Below are 17,018 nucleotides of genomic sequence, written 5' to 3'. Positions count from 1 at the left end.
CATGAAAATTGTCAATTAAAGGGATAAATTTTTTTGCAGTTGTTGATAAAAAATTTGTTCCCATTGCTGAAAATAAAATAATAATAATAATAATAATAATAATAATAATAATATATAAAAGAAGCTAGAAAACCCCAATTCTCACCAAAATGTTGGTGGGACTTGATTTTCCACCAATTGAAGGAAAATCCATCACGTGAGAGGGGGCGGGGGGAGGGGATTCCCTAGAAAGTTTTTGCCATAAAACACGTGCAAAAGGTGGAAAATGAAAAAGAAAATAAACCATATCAAACACTATCTAAGGCCCTGTTTTATTGTATCAAGTTTTCCATGGAAAATGGAAAATCAATTCTATTTTCCATCTTTTTGGCTGTTTGATAACCTTTTTTCCCCAAGGAATTAGTTTTCTTGTTTTTCTCGGGAACCTACAATTTTCCATGTTTTCATGAAATTCGAATTCTCACAACATTGGTGAGAATTCGAATTCCAGACCACTGTAGCGAATTTTTTTTTTTTTTTAGCAAATTGAAACAAATTTTAAGAATTATTGTAAAAAAAATATTTCCATTTAATTGACAATTTTCATGTTAAACAAAGTCAAACGAACACCAAAAGATAGATGATTTTCTTGAATTTTTTTTTGGGCAATGGAAACAAAATTCATCCCCAATAACAGTAAAACTTATCCCTTTAATTGACAATTTTCATGTAAAATAAAATCAAACGAACAGCAAAAAATACTTTTATTTCAACATTTTTCACGTGAAAAATTATACCAATCAAACACAATAATTTACAATTTTCAGGAAAATAATTTGTAGGCAATTTAATTTCCTGAAATTCATTTTCAATTCAATCTTTGCAATCAAACGTACACTAAGTGATTTCAAAAGTTGAGCTAAGTAAATCCAGCAATAAAAGAACATTATGATTATGAAGACATAATGCCAATTTCCATAGCAATTCTTTGCAATACTTTCCATACAAGGTTAAATGCTTTTTCGGAGGGGATTTAAATGCTAATTTTGTGCAAGAACCAGAACATCTATTATCTAATGGGAGTTGCCATGTAATTCAAAATTTGCCGAATAAAGTTACTTAGCTAGACTAAAAAATAAGGTTTGAAGATACAGACTGATGTGTCAGAAAATGAGTGAGTGTTTTTGTTTTAATTTTTCAAACTATCCAATCATGCATCGGCACGTATTCTATCTAGATTTGAGTCTGAACTTGTAACATTATCGAAATTTGCCATCTCTTTCAAATAACAAGACACACTATTAATGACATAAATATACTTTTCAGTCTAACATAAATATCCTTCAAATTTGAAATGTTAATAAGGACATAAATATACTTCAAATTTGCCATATATATGGATACAAGTTCAATCAGTACTTTGACATACTGTTCTTGTTAGGTCAGCCGTCTATTACATAATCAAAGTCAATCATCATACTTTATCTGTTTTCTTGAAGAAGAAATTGCTTTCAAGACTTTCCGGTCGAACAAGTACAACTCTATCACATACGTCTAATTATGAATATAACATCCTACAAAATCACAAAATATATACTCCTAAATATTTATCCACAGTTTTTATGTAGTCAATTACTAACTTAACTATTCAAGTGTTTCCGTTCATGGAGTAATTTTTTAAGTCATGGACGGAAATACAAATTGTATCATGAGTTCGATTCCTTTATTGATTTTAAGAAAATTTGATCCCAACAAGAACATTTCATATCCACAAATAAATGACAAATTCTGTTTCAATTTCCACTCAATCCCATATTGGGCATCACAAGTATCAAACTCAAAGATTACATATTTCTTTCCTACTATGCTAAACATAATTAGGTCAAGGACTTGAGAGGACAAGTTGGTGCAAGTAACTTTACATTATGTGTATATTCAATGTGGGATTATGGAATTCTTGCCTTTGTTATGAACTGTGAATAAGAATCTGCCAGTGGATATGGATCTTCTCATTGCAACAGGGCTTCTCATTAATTCCCAATCTCTGCTATTACTGTTAGTATTGTTCTTGATTTCTTCTTCCAACACTCTTCTTGAGGAACTTTCCATTTGTAACCCTTCATATGCTTCTTTAATTCTCAGAATATCAGCAATCATAAGCTGGCGTTGGCTCGAAAATGTTCCTGAAGAAATTGATCTTCTAAAATTTTTAACATCCTCTTTGGGAGTTCCGATAATGTCGTTTCGTGTTTCAGAATCTTGTGTTGTGCTAACATTTTGTACGGGGCTCTTCGGTTGAACATTATCATCACTAAAAAGGGTTAAAATCACGTCTTCTGAACAATCCCTTCCCTGATCATCCACCACGAAAATCAAATCATCCGGCCTTTGAACTTCGAGAGAAGCCAGGTTCAGGGTCGATGGAGTTTGTGAACTTGGGGCAGGTGGAGGCAACGGAGAGGTTATATTAACATCGACACGACAAAGAGGACAATTTGAATGAGATTTCAACCATGTATCAATACAAGGAAGGTGAAAAGCATGGATACACTTTGGCAATAGCCTAAGAGACTCATTTTCTTGAAATTCACTCAAACAAACTGCACATTCTGTCCCTTCAATTAGGCCATCACCTTTCTTGTACTTACAAACTGTGATTGTCTTGATAAGTGCCTCATCCAATCCGGTTGAGGCAACGGCCCACTGGTCACGAGTTGTTCCATCAAGATTCTCTTCGGGTTCTATACTTGTGTTCGGATCATTTGTTCTCCTGCAATACCGTTTTACTATCGTATAGTAGCTTACTAGAAGGAAAGCAATTGCCAGGATGCCTATGATGGCTATGACGAGGGGGGAGAAAGGGGTACCGGAATCATCATCCATCGGAGGAGGAGGGAAGTTTAAGTAACACCATTGTGGACAATACATGCTGCAAATCCCTTGTGAACACCCCTTAGAACTATCATAAGGAGGCCAAAGATTTTGATTCCCGACAGAACCCATGTCCAAAATCTGTATTCTCAGTAAAACTTGCCAAAAACTATGTATGACAAGCACCTCTCCATAGTAACATTGCAAGAAGAATTGTCTTTGCGTATTGCTAGAAGGTGGCCGAGTTTTAAATGATCTGATTGGTTGGATTCCTCTCGAGAATGAGGTTAGAGGCAACTTGAGGTCCAAAGAGACTAAAGATGAGTTAATCTTGACTTTAGAATTGATAGACCTCGTGGTCAGCGAGCCTTTCAATTAGATGGTTGAGATTTCTTCTGATTGATGGCGGAGAAGCACCCTCGCCCCTCAGGGTAGTGGGAGAGAGCTAGTCGAGGAAGAAGAGGGAGGAGATTCATGAAGTTTTGTGGTGGGTGAGGGGGAGGCTAAAAGGGAGCTTAGATGTTAAGGGNTAGTCGAGGAAGAAGAGGGAGGAGATTCATGAAGTTTTGTGGTGGGTGAGGGGGAGGCTAAAAGGGAGCTTAGATGTTAAGGGAAGTAAAGTTTTGGTAGTTGATAAGTCCTTTTCCTTTTCCAAACACAATATGGCCCTCATCTTCTTTTTCTTTATTTTTCTTGGCCATACTTTTTTTTTTCTTTTTCCAATCTTCACTGCATATGATAGTTTGTTGACCAAAGAGATAGTTGTCGGTTGAAAGAAGATGATCAAATTACCTATAAAATAATTAGTTCATGAATTTGGAGATTAAGAAGTGTAGCCAAAAACTATAGAAAATGACACTACAAAAAGGAATTTCACTTACTTAAAAGCTAACAATTATTTAAGTAAATTACAATTTACTTAGAACCTAAGTACGTGGCACAAAAACTCATAATTAAGTCAACTATTTTTTTTTCTTTTAAATAAAGGGATTCTCTTTATTATATTAAGCAGTTAAGAAAATAATTGAGTACGAATATTTTTTTAAATCTCTGTTGATTATATTCCCAATCTGTTACACCTTCCAAAGAGTTGAGAACATCAATGCATTAAAAGAAATCAAACTTACGGTTAACAAAAGGGAACTAATAAAATAATAATAAGCTGAAGAACCCTTGAAAGTTAATAGAACCCCACATTGTCTTTAATTGCAGTAGAAATGGTTACTATTTATTTGCTTATTCTATTATTCAATGTTTGGATTTATTAAGCTGTACAAAAAATGTATTGTTAACAGCTAATATGAGGTTTAGGTGCAGATAATTAAGGAGAAAAACCTGATTCTCTTCTTTAATCATTATCTCCTACGCAATCAAAGAAAGAAGAAAGGTAATCCAAAGGACGGGCAGTTGATATCGAAATTCCAGATTCAAAATTCCCGGCTTTCCTTCGTCAACCAATCAAAACAAGAAACAAGAATTTACAAAGAAAATCAAAATTGCACAAAAGTTGAGCAAATTCCAACTACTACATAGACAAAGGGCCTGTTTGATAGCAAATGTGAAAAAGGCAAACCAATTCCATGAAAGTTGGAAAAGAAGAAACCACCAAAATCATAAGAATTCGATTTCCATGGAATTGGTAAAAAATATGCTTTAAGTGTTTGTACATTGAAATTCAAACTCCATTTCCACTTTCGTATCAAACAGTTAAGGTAGAAAACAAATTTCTCAGATGTAACATTTTTCATGGAATACGACGGTATCAAACGGACCCTAAGATTAAGACAGTTCTATGCCGACCGTCAACTTATTGCAATACTTCAGTAAATTCATAAATGAACCGAATAAAGTGGCAAAAATAAAATAATAATAATAATAATAATAATAATAATAATAATAATAATAATAAAATTCATATACTTTTGGCCTAAATTTATTAAGAACACGACTTGGTATTAGAAAAATCTGAATAATGCATTCAAACTGGACAAGATTCACACTCAAAGCCAGTTTCCAAGTAACTCAAGCCTGAGTGTACTAAACAGCCATAAATGTATCCTACGGAAGTAAGGACTTGCACTTGACCAATACTAAGCCATAAAAACTCATTCATGTAGTTCCAAAATGAAAACGAAAAAGTTTCTACTTTGTGTGGTGATTGTCAACGCATCCACACCCCAGTTGATCTTCTGAAATTTCTCTAAATTTGAAATCACTACTTCCGCCTTGAAAGGGTGGTGTTCTGATCAATTAAACTACAATTCCAGAGAAATAAGAGATCTAGCAGAAAATTTTAGAAAGTGGAATCGGTTACAAGTACCTAATACAAGCCAATGAATACTTATATATTGTGGGGGAACAAGAGAAGTATAATTCTATACAAGCATATCGCTGATAAATAACCTGCTGGAAATACTTAACCTAATGAAAATTTGTGTGTCATCGGTCAAAAATGTGATCCTGTACAACCAAATTGTTGCAACAAAACATGAAAACGAAAGAGCTATAACTTCACTACATATTCGGGTACAAAACAAAACTATATGTAGCTATAAAAATATAGCCTTTTTTGATTTTTCAACAAAGAATGAAGAATAGCTACAAAGACTGCGTCTATAAACCCTGCATCTATAATGAACCATACTGATCATGCTTTTCCCTTCCTCTTTTCATCCAATGCCTGCTTGAAGCGTAAAAAACATAACGTGAAATTGCAGCCAACAATATAAATTACACCAAAAAGATGTCTCTAATGCTTAAAACACATTCCAGATGACGAAAATAGAAATTGACTAATTTTCGGGGTGTATAACGCTTGCTCTTTTCTGTAGACATGAAGCAACAATAAAAAACTTAAAGCACCCATAATAATGTAGTTTCCTTTGTTGAATCTTACTACTTCCAGTTGAACAGAACTATCAATTTAATTTATAAACTCCACATCAAAGAATAAAGACTGGTTTTGTAAATTTTAAGCATGGATAAATTCTTTTTAGTGGCAGCAAAAACGAAGAACAGTAATGTTATTTAGCACCACTGATATTGCACCAGTTTAGATGACATTAAGTGACATTATATGTAAGATAAAACTAAAAGAGACATAATTTTATCCTCAATTGAACCTATCACATGGTTCCAATGTGCCATCTAGATTTATGTTATAACACTAGTGGTGTTAAATAGTATTATTCAATGTAGAATGAATAACATTATCATAAAGTTAGTTTTCAGTGCTTCACAGAAGTATATGCGATACTATAATAACAAGCAGAAAACGGTACCTTGATCTGGAAGATTCTCATCGTCAGCACGATTGTCTCTCTCATCCTACAAGGAAAATGAAACAGCATCTTTAGAGAAATCATTAATTCGTGGAAGAAAGTAAAACATATGAACTAATTATTTTGCTTGCTAACCAGTACATTGACCCAATACAAACTAATTATGAAGAAAATGACCAGACCAACAGTTGCAAAAAGTCAAAAACAATTTAATTTTATATGTCATAAGAGTTGCAATCATGCATTTGGTATCAAATCAAAGCTAGTTTGTCCAAACAGATTACTCCATAAAAAGGTCTAAACATAAAGAAAAGGGGTGAAAGAACAGTCTAATGTGAAGAAATTCCTGCGAAATATTTTTAAACTACGCATACAAAACATTATCTATACTATTTTTGGTGCTGTAGGATGACATCTTTTTAAGCAGAGGCGAGATCTAATTTGAGTTTTCATTTGTCTTGCTGCCCCTGTATCTTTTAGAACATGAACGTAATTCAATTTTCTAAGCTTAATTCGAAGGAGATTTAGAGTTTCAATTTTGCTATCAGTACAGAAACAACCTAAGTACGCAAAACAAGTGCATTTGCCTTAAAAAGAAAAAGAAAATCACAATCTAAGTAATGAGAAAAAAATTTAAGAAGTGAAAATGGTGTACTACCGAATATCCTTATTTGTGCTGAACGGATATGACGAGCCATTTGAACAGGTTAAAACAAACTGTGCCGAATGGCCACCAGGTATTTTGATCTGCAAATGTAAGAATGATGTATTACAACAAGAGGTGTCCAACATATTCTCTTACAGTTTGTAATTCAACAATTACAAATTCTCCTATCAAGTTGTATGCATAAAAGCTAACTTCTATTTATCCGAGACACGTCATAAGCGATACATGAATTCTAATCAGTTGGTAAATTTAGATTTTAATAGTTGTAGAGATTTAAAAATAATAATAATAATAAAATAAAATCGTGGCTCAAAGTCATAGAAAGCAAGAACTTACCAAAACGTCTTCAGAATATTTCTCTTCAATTAACATAGCTTGAGTTTTCTCAACCTTAACCCGAAAGCCCCAGCGCCATAAAATTATAGTTGTTGGCTCCCAGTTCTCTGAAGAATCTAACTGTTGAATCTTCAAGTAAGAAACTGATCAATTATATATTAACAGAATGGCTTTCCAAATATATATATTAAAAGAACATAGCAGAAAATTTTGAAACATCATTAGTTACCAATCAAATATACATTAATAAGCACGAGTCCGATTCCATAGGATATAAATAAGAAGTGTCCTGAAATCATTAACACGGACCTTGCAATGTCTACTATACCATTTTCTCAACTGAGAATATTAATGTGCTATCAGAAACGAGAGTTCTACATTTCTGGGAATTTGGACAGAACTTTATAAATCAAATACATAGAAGTATCTTCCAAAGAATTTAATTGATATAAACAATTAATTATGACACAACTGTTAAATTCTAGCAATAAAACATTATTTGTGACATCACATTTGTCCTTTCTGCTGAAATCAAATTAAAAATCTTGTATTGAGATCTGATTAAGAAAAGTAATGAAACTAGGTTTGCCTCATCATTCTTGTATGTGGCGTTGGCCCTGTTTAACGAGAGTTTGGCATAAGCAGAGAAGAAGGTTAACTCTTCCTCTCATCTTCCTTTTATTATATAGATAAATAACTTGTACATATATGGAAACTAAATATTTCAAATAATGTTCTTGCCTAATATACATTATTCCTAATCGATTTTCTTCCTTAACACTCCCTCTCAAATTGGAGAATATATATATCATATAAGCCCAACTTGGAACACAGAAATTTCAACTGATTAATGTTCAACGATTTCGTAAAAATATCAGCAAGTTGGTCTCCGGTCTTTACAAATGGTGTACATATATCGCCACATACTATCTTGTCCGAACAAAATGACAGTCAACTTCAATATACTTGGTCCTTTCATGAAAGATTGGATTGGATGCAATATGTAGAACAGCCTGATTATCATAGAATATCAGTATAGGAGTAGAGGGTGAGAGGTTGATTTCTTGAATAAAGTGCTGCAACCATGTCAATTCACTAGCAATACGAGCCATCACCATATATTCCGCTTCTGCACTTGCCCTTACTATTAGAGTTTGTTTTTTAATTTTTCAAGAGATAAGACTACCATCGAGAAAAGTACAGAAATCGGTAGTGGAGCATTTATCTGACGGAGATCCTGCCCAATTTGCATTTGTAAACCTTTGTACTCTGATATGTCCATTTAACTTATACAATAATCCAAGACTTGAGGCCTTTTTCAAATACCGAAAAATACGTATCACAACTTCCAAATGAGAAACTAGAGAAGCCTCTAATAATGCTCTCCAAATGATTCTCCTTCATCCTTTAAAAGCTTCACAATAAAATCCATGAGAGTATCAACTGAACGAGTTTCAAGAAAACTTGTCTCATCTAATAGGTTAAGTACATATTTTCTCTGAGATAAGTTGATAACTGCTCGAGACCTAGCAACTTCAATACCCTAAAATATAGGAGCTTGCCTAGATCATTGGTATGGAAATGTTTTTCTAGAAACTGTTTCGACTAAACAATCCATCTACATCATCACTAGTGATTACAATATTATTTACATAAACTACAAGGATAACACGATCTGCACCAATATATAGATTAAATATTGAATGATATACCTTTGAAGATCAAATTTTAGAACCTCAAAAAACTTTTCAAACCATGCCCTCGGTGATTGCTTTAACCCATGTAAAGCCTTTTTCAACTTACAAATATAGTTCTAGTACTCCCCTTGAGCAACAAACCCAAGTGGTTGCTCCATATAAACCTCTTTGTGCAAATCACTATGAAGAAATGCATTTTTAATATCCGACTGAAATGTGTCCAATCAAGATTAGCAGCAATAGAAATCAAAACACGAATAGAAGATATCTTAACAACCGGAGAGAATGTTTCATCATAATCAATATCATAGGATTGTGCATAGCCTTTAGCAACCAATTGGGCTTTCAACCGAACAACAGTCTCATCGGGATTAAACTTTGGAACATAAAACCATCTGTTACCAACAAGACGTATACCAGATGGTGACAAAACAAGGTCCCAAGTCTTATTCTCGTATAAGGTTGCCATTTCCAATTCCAAAGCCTTTCGTCACTCAAAGATTAGATAAAGCCTTTGTCAATGTGATGCGAACCCACGTACCAACAATGGCTACGGAACCCACAAAATATTGTCACCGGATCCCAAGAACGCCCAAATACGATCAAGGTTTAGGAATTAACTGCGAACAATAAACCAAGCAACCCAGCGTATATTAAACGATCGACCTCTTGATCACAAAGCTTATGAATCTCTTCTGGGTTTTGGATTTGAACCTAGAAAATATGAATCAAGAAACCTAACAAGAACATTGCTTGAAAGATCCCTTGATTACACAATTCAAAGATTCATACCCGATGTTTTGAACGCCACAAGATGTTTAAATCTTGATAAGTTCGGTAAAAAAATTTCATCAAGGACAAAGAAATTGAAGCAAAGCTTTCGGAGAAAGTTATATTTCAATTCATATGAAAAGTCTTGTTACAATTGAAATAATAACTCCTATTTATATGAAAAACCTAGAAAAATTAAGGACGGAAATTACTCTTAAAGATTACAAAGATGTCAAATAAATAGAATTCTACCATAAATAAAACACCTCTCGAAATTTGGAAAATCGCGTCCAGAAGTTGTACTATGCGGTCGCATAGTATAAATCAATGCAGTCGTATAGAACAAATAGTCAGCCTCAATTTTGTCTCGAAAATAGCCTATGCGGTCGCAAGGTTTGATTTTTGAAACCTCCTCTTTGTGCAGACTTTCGTGACGATTCCGAATTGTATTCATGGGCAAAAATCTAACACTCGAGCTAAAAGTTATGCCCATTTTAATCCACACTGCTCGTTTTTCCATATATTGTCCAAAACTTTGAATCCAATGCACCGAACATGATTTCGTCTTTATGACTAACATGTAACTCGACCTTAAGTTTGCAAACATCATCTTTTGTAGCCCGGCAACCTCGACGCTTGATTGCATGATTTCATTGACTGTGATCAAATCCGACTTTGCACTTGGTCTCTTCCCGCCAATCACGAAACTTGTTAATTCCCACATTTTGAATTCCAAAGCTTGATCATGAGATTTGCCATCTTTATCAATCGTTTTTAGCCTCCAAATAGCTTGAATCTTGGTATTAACCGACCTCCAACAATCGCCAAATAATTGAGAATTTGGCTCTAGCCCGGATCACATCATCACATCACAATGTCTTAGGTACAAAAACCCTAGAAAGCTAGGAATGTAAAACAAGAAAATGAAGAACAAATCAAAAGTGACACAGTGGCTGATTAGATATTTAGTTACACAAGTACGTTTACCTTTATGGAGAGCAATGGACAGGGACTCGATTTCAGAATAGACGACAGAAGCAGGATTTTAAGATGGCAAGGCGATGGTTAGGGCTAGGGCGGTGGTGTCTGAGATCGTCGGGTATAAACCTGTAAAGGAAGGGGTAGTTCCTTATAAGAAGATGATGACCCTAGTATAGTAAATGAAGACAAGAAATTGGTTCCGGAGAAATAACAACTGGTAGATATGGAAAGGGTAAGTTAACGGGATCCTGAGTGGATTCGGGAGACTTATTATGATCAAAGAAATAAGGTGTAGACTAATCGAAAGTGATATCTACACTATAAAATAGTTCTGCGGAGAAGGATTGTAGCAACGATACTCCTTCTGTGTTTGGGAATAACTAAGGAAAACACATCTCGTATAGCGAGTGTTATATTTGTCACGATCAAAACTAAAGGAATGAACATAACAAACACATCCAAAAACTTTGAGAGTAAAGAGTATGGTGGAGATGAGGAAAACAAAAGAAAGAAGGGAGATGCACCATTTAAAACGGAGTATGGCATGCAATTAATAGGATAACATGCAGTAAGGATAGCATCATTCCAAAAATGTTTAGGGGCATGTATATGACAAAGAAGAGCACAAGTAATAGCTAATAAATGACGATTTTTACATTCAACAATTTCATTTTGTTGTGGAGTATATGCACAAGATGCTTGATGAGTAATGCCTTTTGAAGATAAATAAAAAGTAAAAAATGCATATATATATTCTTTGACATTATCAGAACGCAAAATACGGACTTTCTTGTTAAATTGAGTTTTGATTAAAGAACATAAGGCTTGAAATATACAAAATAACTCATAACGATTTTTCATTAGAAACAATCAAGTCATACGAGAATAATCATCCACATAAGTGACAAAATATTGAAATTTATTAGAAGAAATATTGATTGGTCCCCATTCATTAGAATGAACTAACTCAAATAAACTAGAAACATGACTACTAGTTCGTAACAGAAAAGACACGATGAGGTTTGCTAAGCTGAAAAGTATCACATTCAAGGGAGGATAAAGAAGGGTGCCCAAGACAGCAATGCCAATGTATGGGTGAAACAGAAGATTGAAGAGCTCAAGGAAGAAAGACCGATGAAATATCCAAGTAATACAAGCCACCAATTTCATGCCCTATACCAATCATCTTCTTCGTCTTGAAATCTTAAAAAACAAACATTAAGGGATAAAATATTACAAAGCACTGAAGAGAGTTGATAATTTTACTAATAGACAATAAACTAGAGGGAAATCCAGGAACATGAAGGACACTCGACAGATTAATATTAGGAAGTAACAAGATGATAATCAAGAAGAAAAGTAGACGAACTAGTCTGTTTAGTTGTACTGGAATCGATAATCCACGGATTGTGAGAGGATGACAATATACAGTGAGAAGATGCAATACCTGACTGAGCGAATGTGGCCATAGAAGTGGAAGCGGCCTACTTATAAGCTAAAAACTCAACATACTCATCATGTGGTACAATTAAGAGATCAGATCATTGTGTTAAGCTGGAGTTAGTTACTGGTCCAGACACTGGGTGATGGTCCTCATTAGACGATACCTAATCGGCAGATCTAAATGGTTTGCCATGTAAGTCCCAACAATAATCAACGGAGTAACCTGTACGACCACAGTGAGTACATTTTCGTGGTTTACGATTTCCCAACCGTGTCTACTTCAATTGCTACGTCCACCATCAAATGAGCCACCCCGAGAAATAAAAGCAGAATGATCTTCGCGGGTGCATAGTGCACCATCGGAGAGAGTAGAGTGTTAAAATACGAGAGAATGTCTTTGGAAGACTGGGAAGTTCTTTTCTACCCAATATTTGTGCCGTGACAACTTCAAACTCTGGTGGAAGACCAATAAGAAATTTAACGACATCAATGTCTTTTCGCTGTATTTCAATAAACTTCAAGTCAAGAGAGTGAGAGGTTCACGCATATTCCTTTCCTAACACACAGCCAAAAGTTTATTATAATACTCAACAAGACTGGAGAAGCCTTTCTCGAGCCCAAAATATTGTTTGCAAGTATCATAGATTTAAGTAATATTCCCAGTTCCAGAGTGTATATGTCTAAGATGCTCCCAAATTTGCTTACCCATAGACATGTAAAGAGATGAAGACCCAATATGAGGCTCAATACTACTGATTATAAGTCTAATGATTGCTTTATCTTCTTAATCCCACCAATCGTTAAAATTAGAATCAATCTTTACAGAGTCACCTTCTAAGGATTTGGCAGATGGCTTGTCTAAAATCAAGTGGTTATATAAACCTTTATCTCGCAAGAAGACCTCGACACACCTAGCCCAATAAGTGTAATTTCATTCATTCATTTTTTCTGGTGCCATGGGTCCAGTTCATGGCACCAGAAAAATTGAACATCTCCATCTTTGATGACATAATTTTAACCACACATACTAGTACTTAACCGTAGAGAATAAGACAAATCAACAATAACAGGCAACCACAAACCAAGTGACTAACTCAGCAATAATGAGAGTCCAAAAATAATTAGCCCACAAACCAAGAATTAGAGCCCAAGGAAAACAAATCACAAAATGAGCCCAAACAAAATCCAACCACAAACAAAGCCCAACAAAATTACTAAAGCCCAATAATAGCATTCATAGCCAGAGCCCAATTAATCAGCCTACAATTCTAATCAAATCCAAAATCAACTTCAGAATGCCCAAATCAAGTCCAAATGCAGCAGAGAAATTAGCAGCAAAGTGCAATCCATCAGTGCACCAACAACCACGACTTACTACAGCCACATCGCTGCCACTCGACCACTAATCAAGAAGAAATAGACCCTGCTGTCGACTCCAAATATCTGTCACAACCCACGACAATGACCGGAAACTATAGCTACCGTGCGTTGCCACACAAGACACACCGATAATCAACATACCTGGGTTCTAATGTCTTTTAATCAACAACTCTGCCAACACTCTCAACCACTGAGGTCGAGATCACCACATGGGACTCTCAGTGGAGGAAAAGCAAAAAGAAGAAAAGAGGGAGAAAAAAAGGAACAAACGGTTTGCTGAAGAGAAGAAGTGGACGAAAAATACCAAACCCTAAAAAATTAGCTCTAACAAGAGTTTGGCATAAGCACAGATGACTCTTTCTCTCATCTTCCTTTTATTATATAGAAAAATAATGTGTATATATATGAAAACTAAATTTACCAAATAATGTTCTCGCTTAATATACATTATTCCTAATAGATTTTCTTCCTTAACACGCCCCAACATAAATTGGGAGGGTGACAAAGGAATAAATGTACAATGACTGTGGTAAATATTACAAGAAAAATTTCTCCAGAAAAAAGAGAGACCAAGAAAACCGAGATGCTACTTCAACTTTAAGAAGGAAGAAAAAAAAGTAGTAGAACAAAATTTCATTTTCTTTAAGAACTCAGAGCGTGCTTGAGTAAAACCTACCAGTGTTTGGACACCGAATGTTGCCTGGCCTTCTGAAAGATAAGTATCAATCTCCTCTTGCATCTCTTCGTCTGGATATAGCAAACCACTCATTAGATAACATTCCTTTTGACAGGCAAATGACACATAATATTTTCATCAAAGGAATATGCAAAAAGCTAATTGGGATAAGACCCAATATTTGCAATCATCATTGCTTTTACCATTTTTTCTTATTTAGGTTAGGGGAAGGGGCTGGAAAAATGGTATTCATGTTAGGTTTCCATATTCAAACTTGAAAGAGGTTGTGGAATACAGAAGAAAAGGTAAAGCCTTTGTTTAGTATTTGAAAAGTTGTGGGTCCCATGAAATATGCAGTTAAAATTAATTATTAATTTTGACTCAAAATAAACATCTAGATTATAATTCCAGCCAAATAGGAGCTAAATATAAAAGGCATGTTTGGTACACAATATATGACTAGACATAATATAATAAAAAGCAAGATTTTAGCTTATATTTATTTCCTACAGTTCTATTTAATAACATGCCATAATATTACAATAGAATTATATTCTTTCAACAATTTCAAATAGATATTATATTTAGATGATTTCTAACACTATCAAAGTAGTAGATTGGCAAGAATCCTACTGGAATTTAATTGTGGTCTAACAACCACTTAGCAAATGATAAAGAACGAGCATGGTTATGCATTGAGCCGTACAAAGATGTACTTTTTACATCATAACATGAACAAATACAGATTTTTTCTCCATTTACAAATGAACCTGATCACTCATATATAATTGATATCTATGAAATTATTTTCTGGAAATATTGTGATTTTTATCAAAATAACAAAGTCCAATATCTTGTGCAGATTACTACTAAATAAATAAATAAATAATTGAAGATGAGGATGTTAGCTCTGTATTTGAGATTTGTTGGTCAGTAAAACATTGAGTTGTTAACAAATCAGCCTCACTCAAACATATTAAGCAAACACAGAGGCAAGAAGTGTTTCCTTTGTGAATGTTATGCTGCATAGTGGTTTGTTTCATCTATAAATGCCTTCCAAATAATGAAGTTCCTTAAATTTAACTCTCGAAGGGATCCTTCCTTCCAATACATTCTACAATCACGTACATTATCAAGATTTCAAACGTTGGCATAAATGAGCCCATATACACCAGGAAAAAGGTTATATGCTCAAGCTATGCTCCTAAATATGATAAAGAAATTTTACTACAAACTTCCCCAAGCAGTTAAAAAATTGTAACAATAAGCCCATTGTACAAAAATATGAAATGACAGCACTGAAACGGAAATATTGTCTTGCAATAGAACTAACCACATGTTATCTTGTTGTCATCATTGGCAAAAATTCTGACAATATCACCCTGAAAATGACAATTCAGTGTACAACTAAGAAGTATAGCATTCTTATACTGTATAAAGTGAAAGGAGCAACAATTAGAAACTATTTAAAAAGAGTATAGAAGAGATAGAAATATAGAATTTATCTTAAACCAGTAAATATTGAAGTTTCCTAGAATGAGAAGTATTTTCTTATGATAAAAAACACGAATTTACTAATTAAAAACTCACCAAGCAAAGAATGTTAAATATTCAAAGAAAAGAAGGGAGGACGCAGGAGCGAACACAACCTTCCTACCAGAAATGAATCCTACCCCAACCTTCATCCCCTTGGACGAGTTATAGTTAAGGTGTATGATTAATATTTTTCTATGTTATCATTATAGTTCACTTGTTACTTCTATTTAATATCCATCAGAAAATAATGCTTAATAGGAAACAATAGTAAACTAATTGGGGTAGTCTATATTGAATCCTTGTAGTCACTCCATATGATCCATCTTTACATTTATGGAAAAAAAACAAATGTAATCATATCCTTTACCGAAATAAGGGACGAAAGGATTAAATTCTTGCATATTAGTGACTTACTGTCTATAATCAGATCTATCCTTTTAGTACCATGTCAATACAAGGGTAAACTTGGATGAGCTAATGCATTAGTCAACGTTGAATATGTATGAAAATTTTACTGAATAAATCATACACAACTCTGCCTCATTGGATATTAGATTATATTTCATCTTCAGGAATCGTTAAGGCATTCAACAGCATTATTCCTGTAATGTACAAAATATAGGTTCATATACCTGTTGTCCTTGTTCATCCATTGGTATGCATTCAACGGCTATAAGTTGGTCCACATCATCAGCTGTTACTACATAATCTGGATTAGTGGCCCCTGATAAAAACACCAAAATAGAGGTAAGAGAGATTTTTTTAATGCTAATTATATATATGGAAACAAGTTTCAATGTGTCTTCCATTACATAATTTAAACAAAAGTATTGTCATTGAAGATCCATTGCAAAAAATGAGAAGACATTAATATGCATACCCTCGATGTACTGTCTAGTTCCGTCTGGATAATGGCGAACCCACTAATAAGAAGAGAAAATTTTGGTTACCAAGAAATTTCATTTATCAATATAAGTAGCCTGAAATATATATCCATTACATATAAGTACATTGATCATACCTGGAACATACAAAGAGAAGTTCCACGTACAGGATATCCACAGCCTAGAAGTCTGCCTCCTGGTTTAGCCTCCCCAATTATTTGAAAGGAATCTATTCCAGGACCCTCTTCTGAAGGAAGATCTTTTATTATACGTCACAGAAAAAGAAGATACAGAGACCTATCAAAGGATATATGGTATATTACCTTCAGAACCAAAGGAAGCAACTCCATCACCCATCGCATTATGCCCTGCAAAACTTCTGCAATTTTAATCAGTCAGCACTCAGCATGAAGAGGAATTTTCTCAAATAACAAAGTAACAATTGAAGCAGAATCCGGAGTACTAAGAAAATGTAAATTGGGGATTTTTTTTTGGGGGGAGGGGGGGGGGGTAAAG

At 34.3% G+C, this 17,018-nt stretch overlaps 2 protein-coding genes across 7 annotated transcripts in view; both read right to left on the bottom strand.

Moving 5' to 3' along the window:
* Nucleotides 1-1,754: 1,754 nt before the first annotated feature.
* On the bottom strand, nucleotides 1,755-3,359 carry LOC111383707 (RING-H2 finger protein ATL52-like). The gene has a single exon (XM_023007841.1). The coding sequence runs from the start codon at nucleotides 2,980-2,982 to the stop codon at nucleotides 1,915-1,917; it is 1,068 nt and encodes a 355-aa protein (XP_022863609.1). The 5' UTR covers nucleotides 2,983-3,359; the 3' UTR covers nucleotides 1,755-1,914.
* A 1,812-nt stretch (nucleotides 3,360-5,171) lies between these two features.
* The window catches only part of LOC111383709, a 19,506-nt gene continuing 7,659 nt past the window's right edge, over nucleotides 5,172-17,018 (bottom strand). For 2 of the 6 annotated variants that reach the window (XM_023007843.1, XM_023007844.1), the window contains exons 11-20: nucleotides 16,826-16,881; nucleotides 16,640-16,749; nucleotides 16,499-16,541; nucleotides 16,251-16,342; nucleotides 15,416-15,464; nucleotides 14,083-14,153; nucleotides 7,135-7,263; nucleotides 6,790-6,878; nucleotides 6,132-6,177; nucleotides 5,172-5,530 (exon numbers count right to left, since the gene is read on the bottom strand). In XM_023007843.1, the coding sequence (XP_022863611.1) occupies nucleotides 5,498-5,530; nucleotides 6,132-6,177; nucleotides 6,790-6,878; nucleotides 7,135-7,263; nucleotides 14,083-14,153; nucleotides 15,416-15,464; nucleotides 16,251-16,342; nucleotides 16,499-16,541; nucleotides 16,640-16,749; nucleotides 16,826-16,881 (718 nt within the window). In that variant the 3' untranslated portion in view covers nucleotides 5,172-5,497. Of the gene's footprint in view, nucleotides 5,531-6,131; nucleotides 6,178-6,789; nucleotides 6,879-6,898; nucleotides 7,031-7,134; nucleotides 7,278-14,082; nucleotides 14,154-15,415; nucleotides 15,465-16,250; nucleotides 16,343-16,498; nucleotides 16,542-16,639; nucleotides 16,750-16,825; nucleotides 16,882-17,018 lie in introns of those variants that run through there. The other 4 variants (XM_023007846.1, XM_023007845.1, XM_023007847.1 and 1 more) reach the window with 4 other exon arrangements.

The sequence above is a fragment of the Olea europaea genome, unplaced genomic scaffold (genome assembly GCF_002742605.1).
Source record: "Olea europaea var. sylvestris unplaced genomic scaffold, O_europaea_v1 scaffold274, whole genome shotgun sequence".
NCBI lineage: Eukaryota > Viridiplantae > Streptophyta > Magnoliopsida > Lamiales > Oleaceae > Olea > Olea europaea.
The sequence above is the reverse complement of the archived record's forward strand: the minus strand, read 5'-3'. Positions and strand labels throughout refer to the sequence as shown.

Excerpts from the sequence above, each read along its gene's own strand:
- LOC111383707 (XM_023007841.1), bottom strand. The coding sequence starts at position 2,982 with ATGGGTTCTGTCGGGAATCAAAATCTTTGGCCTCCTTATGATAGTTCT.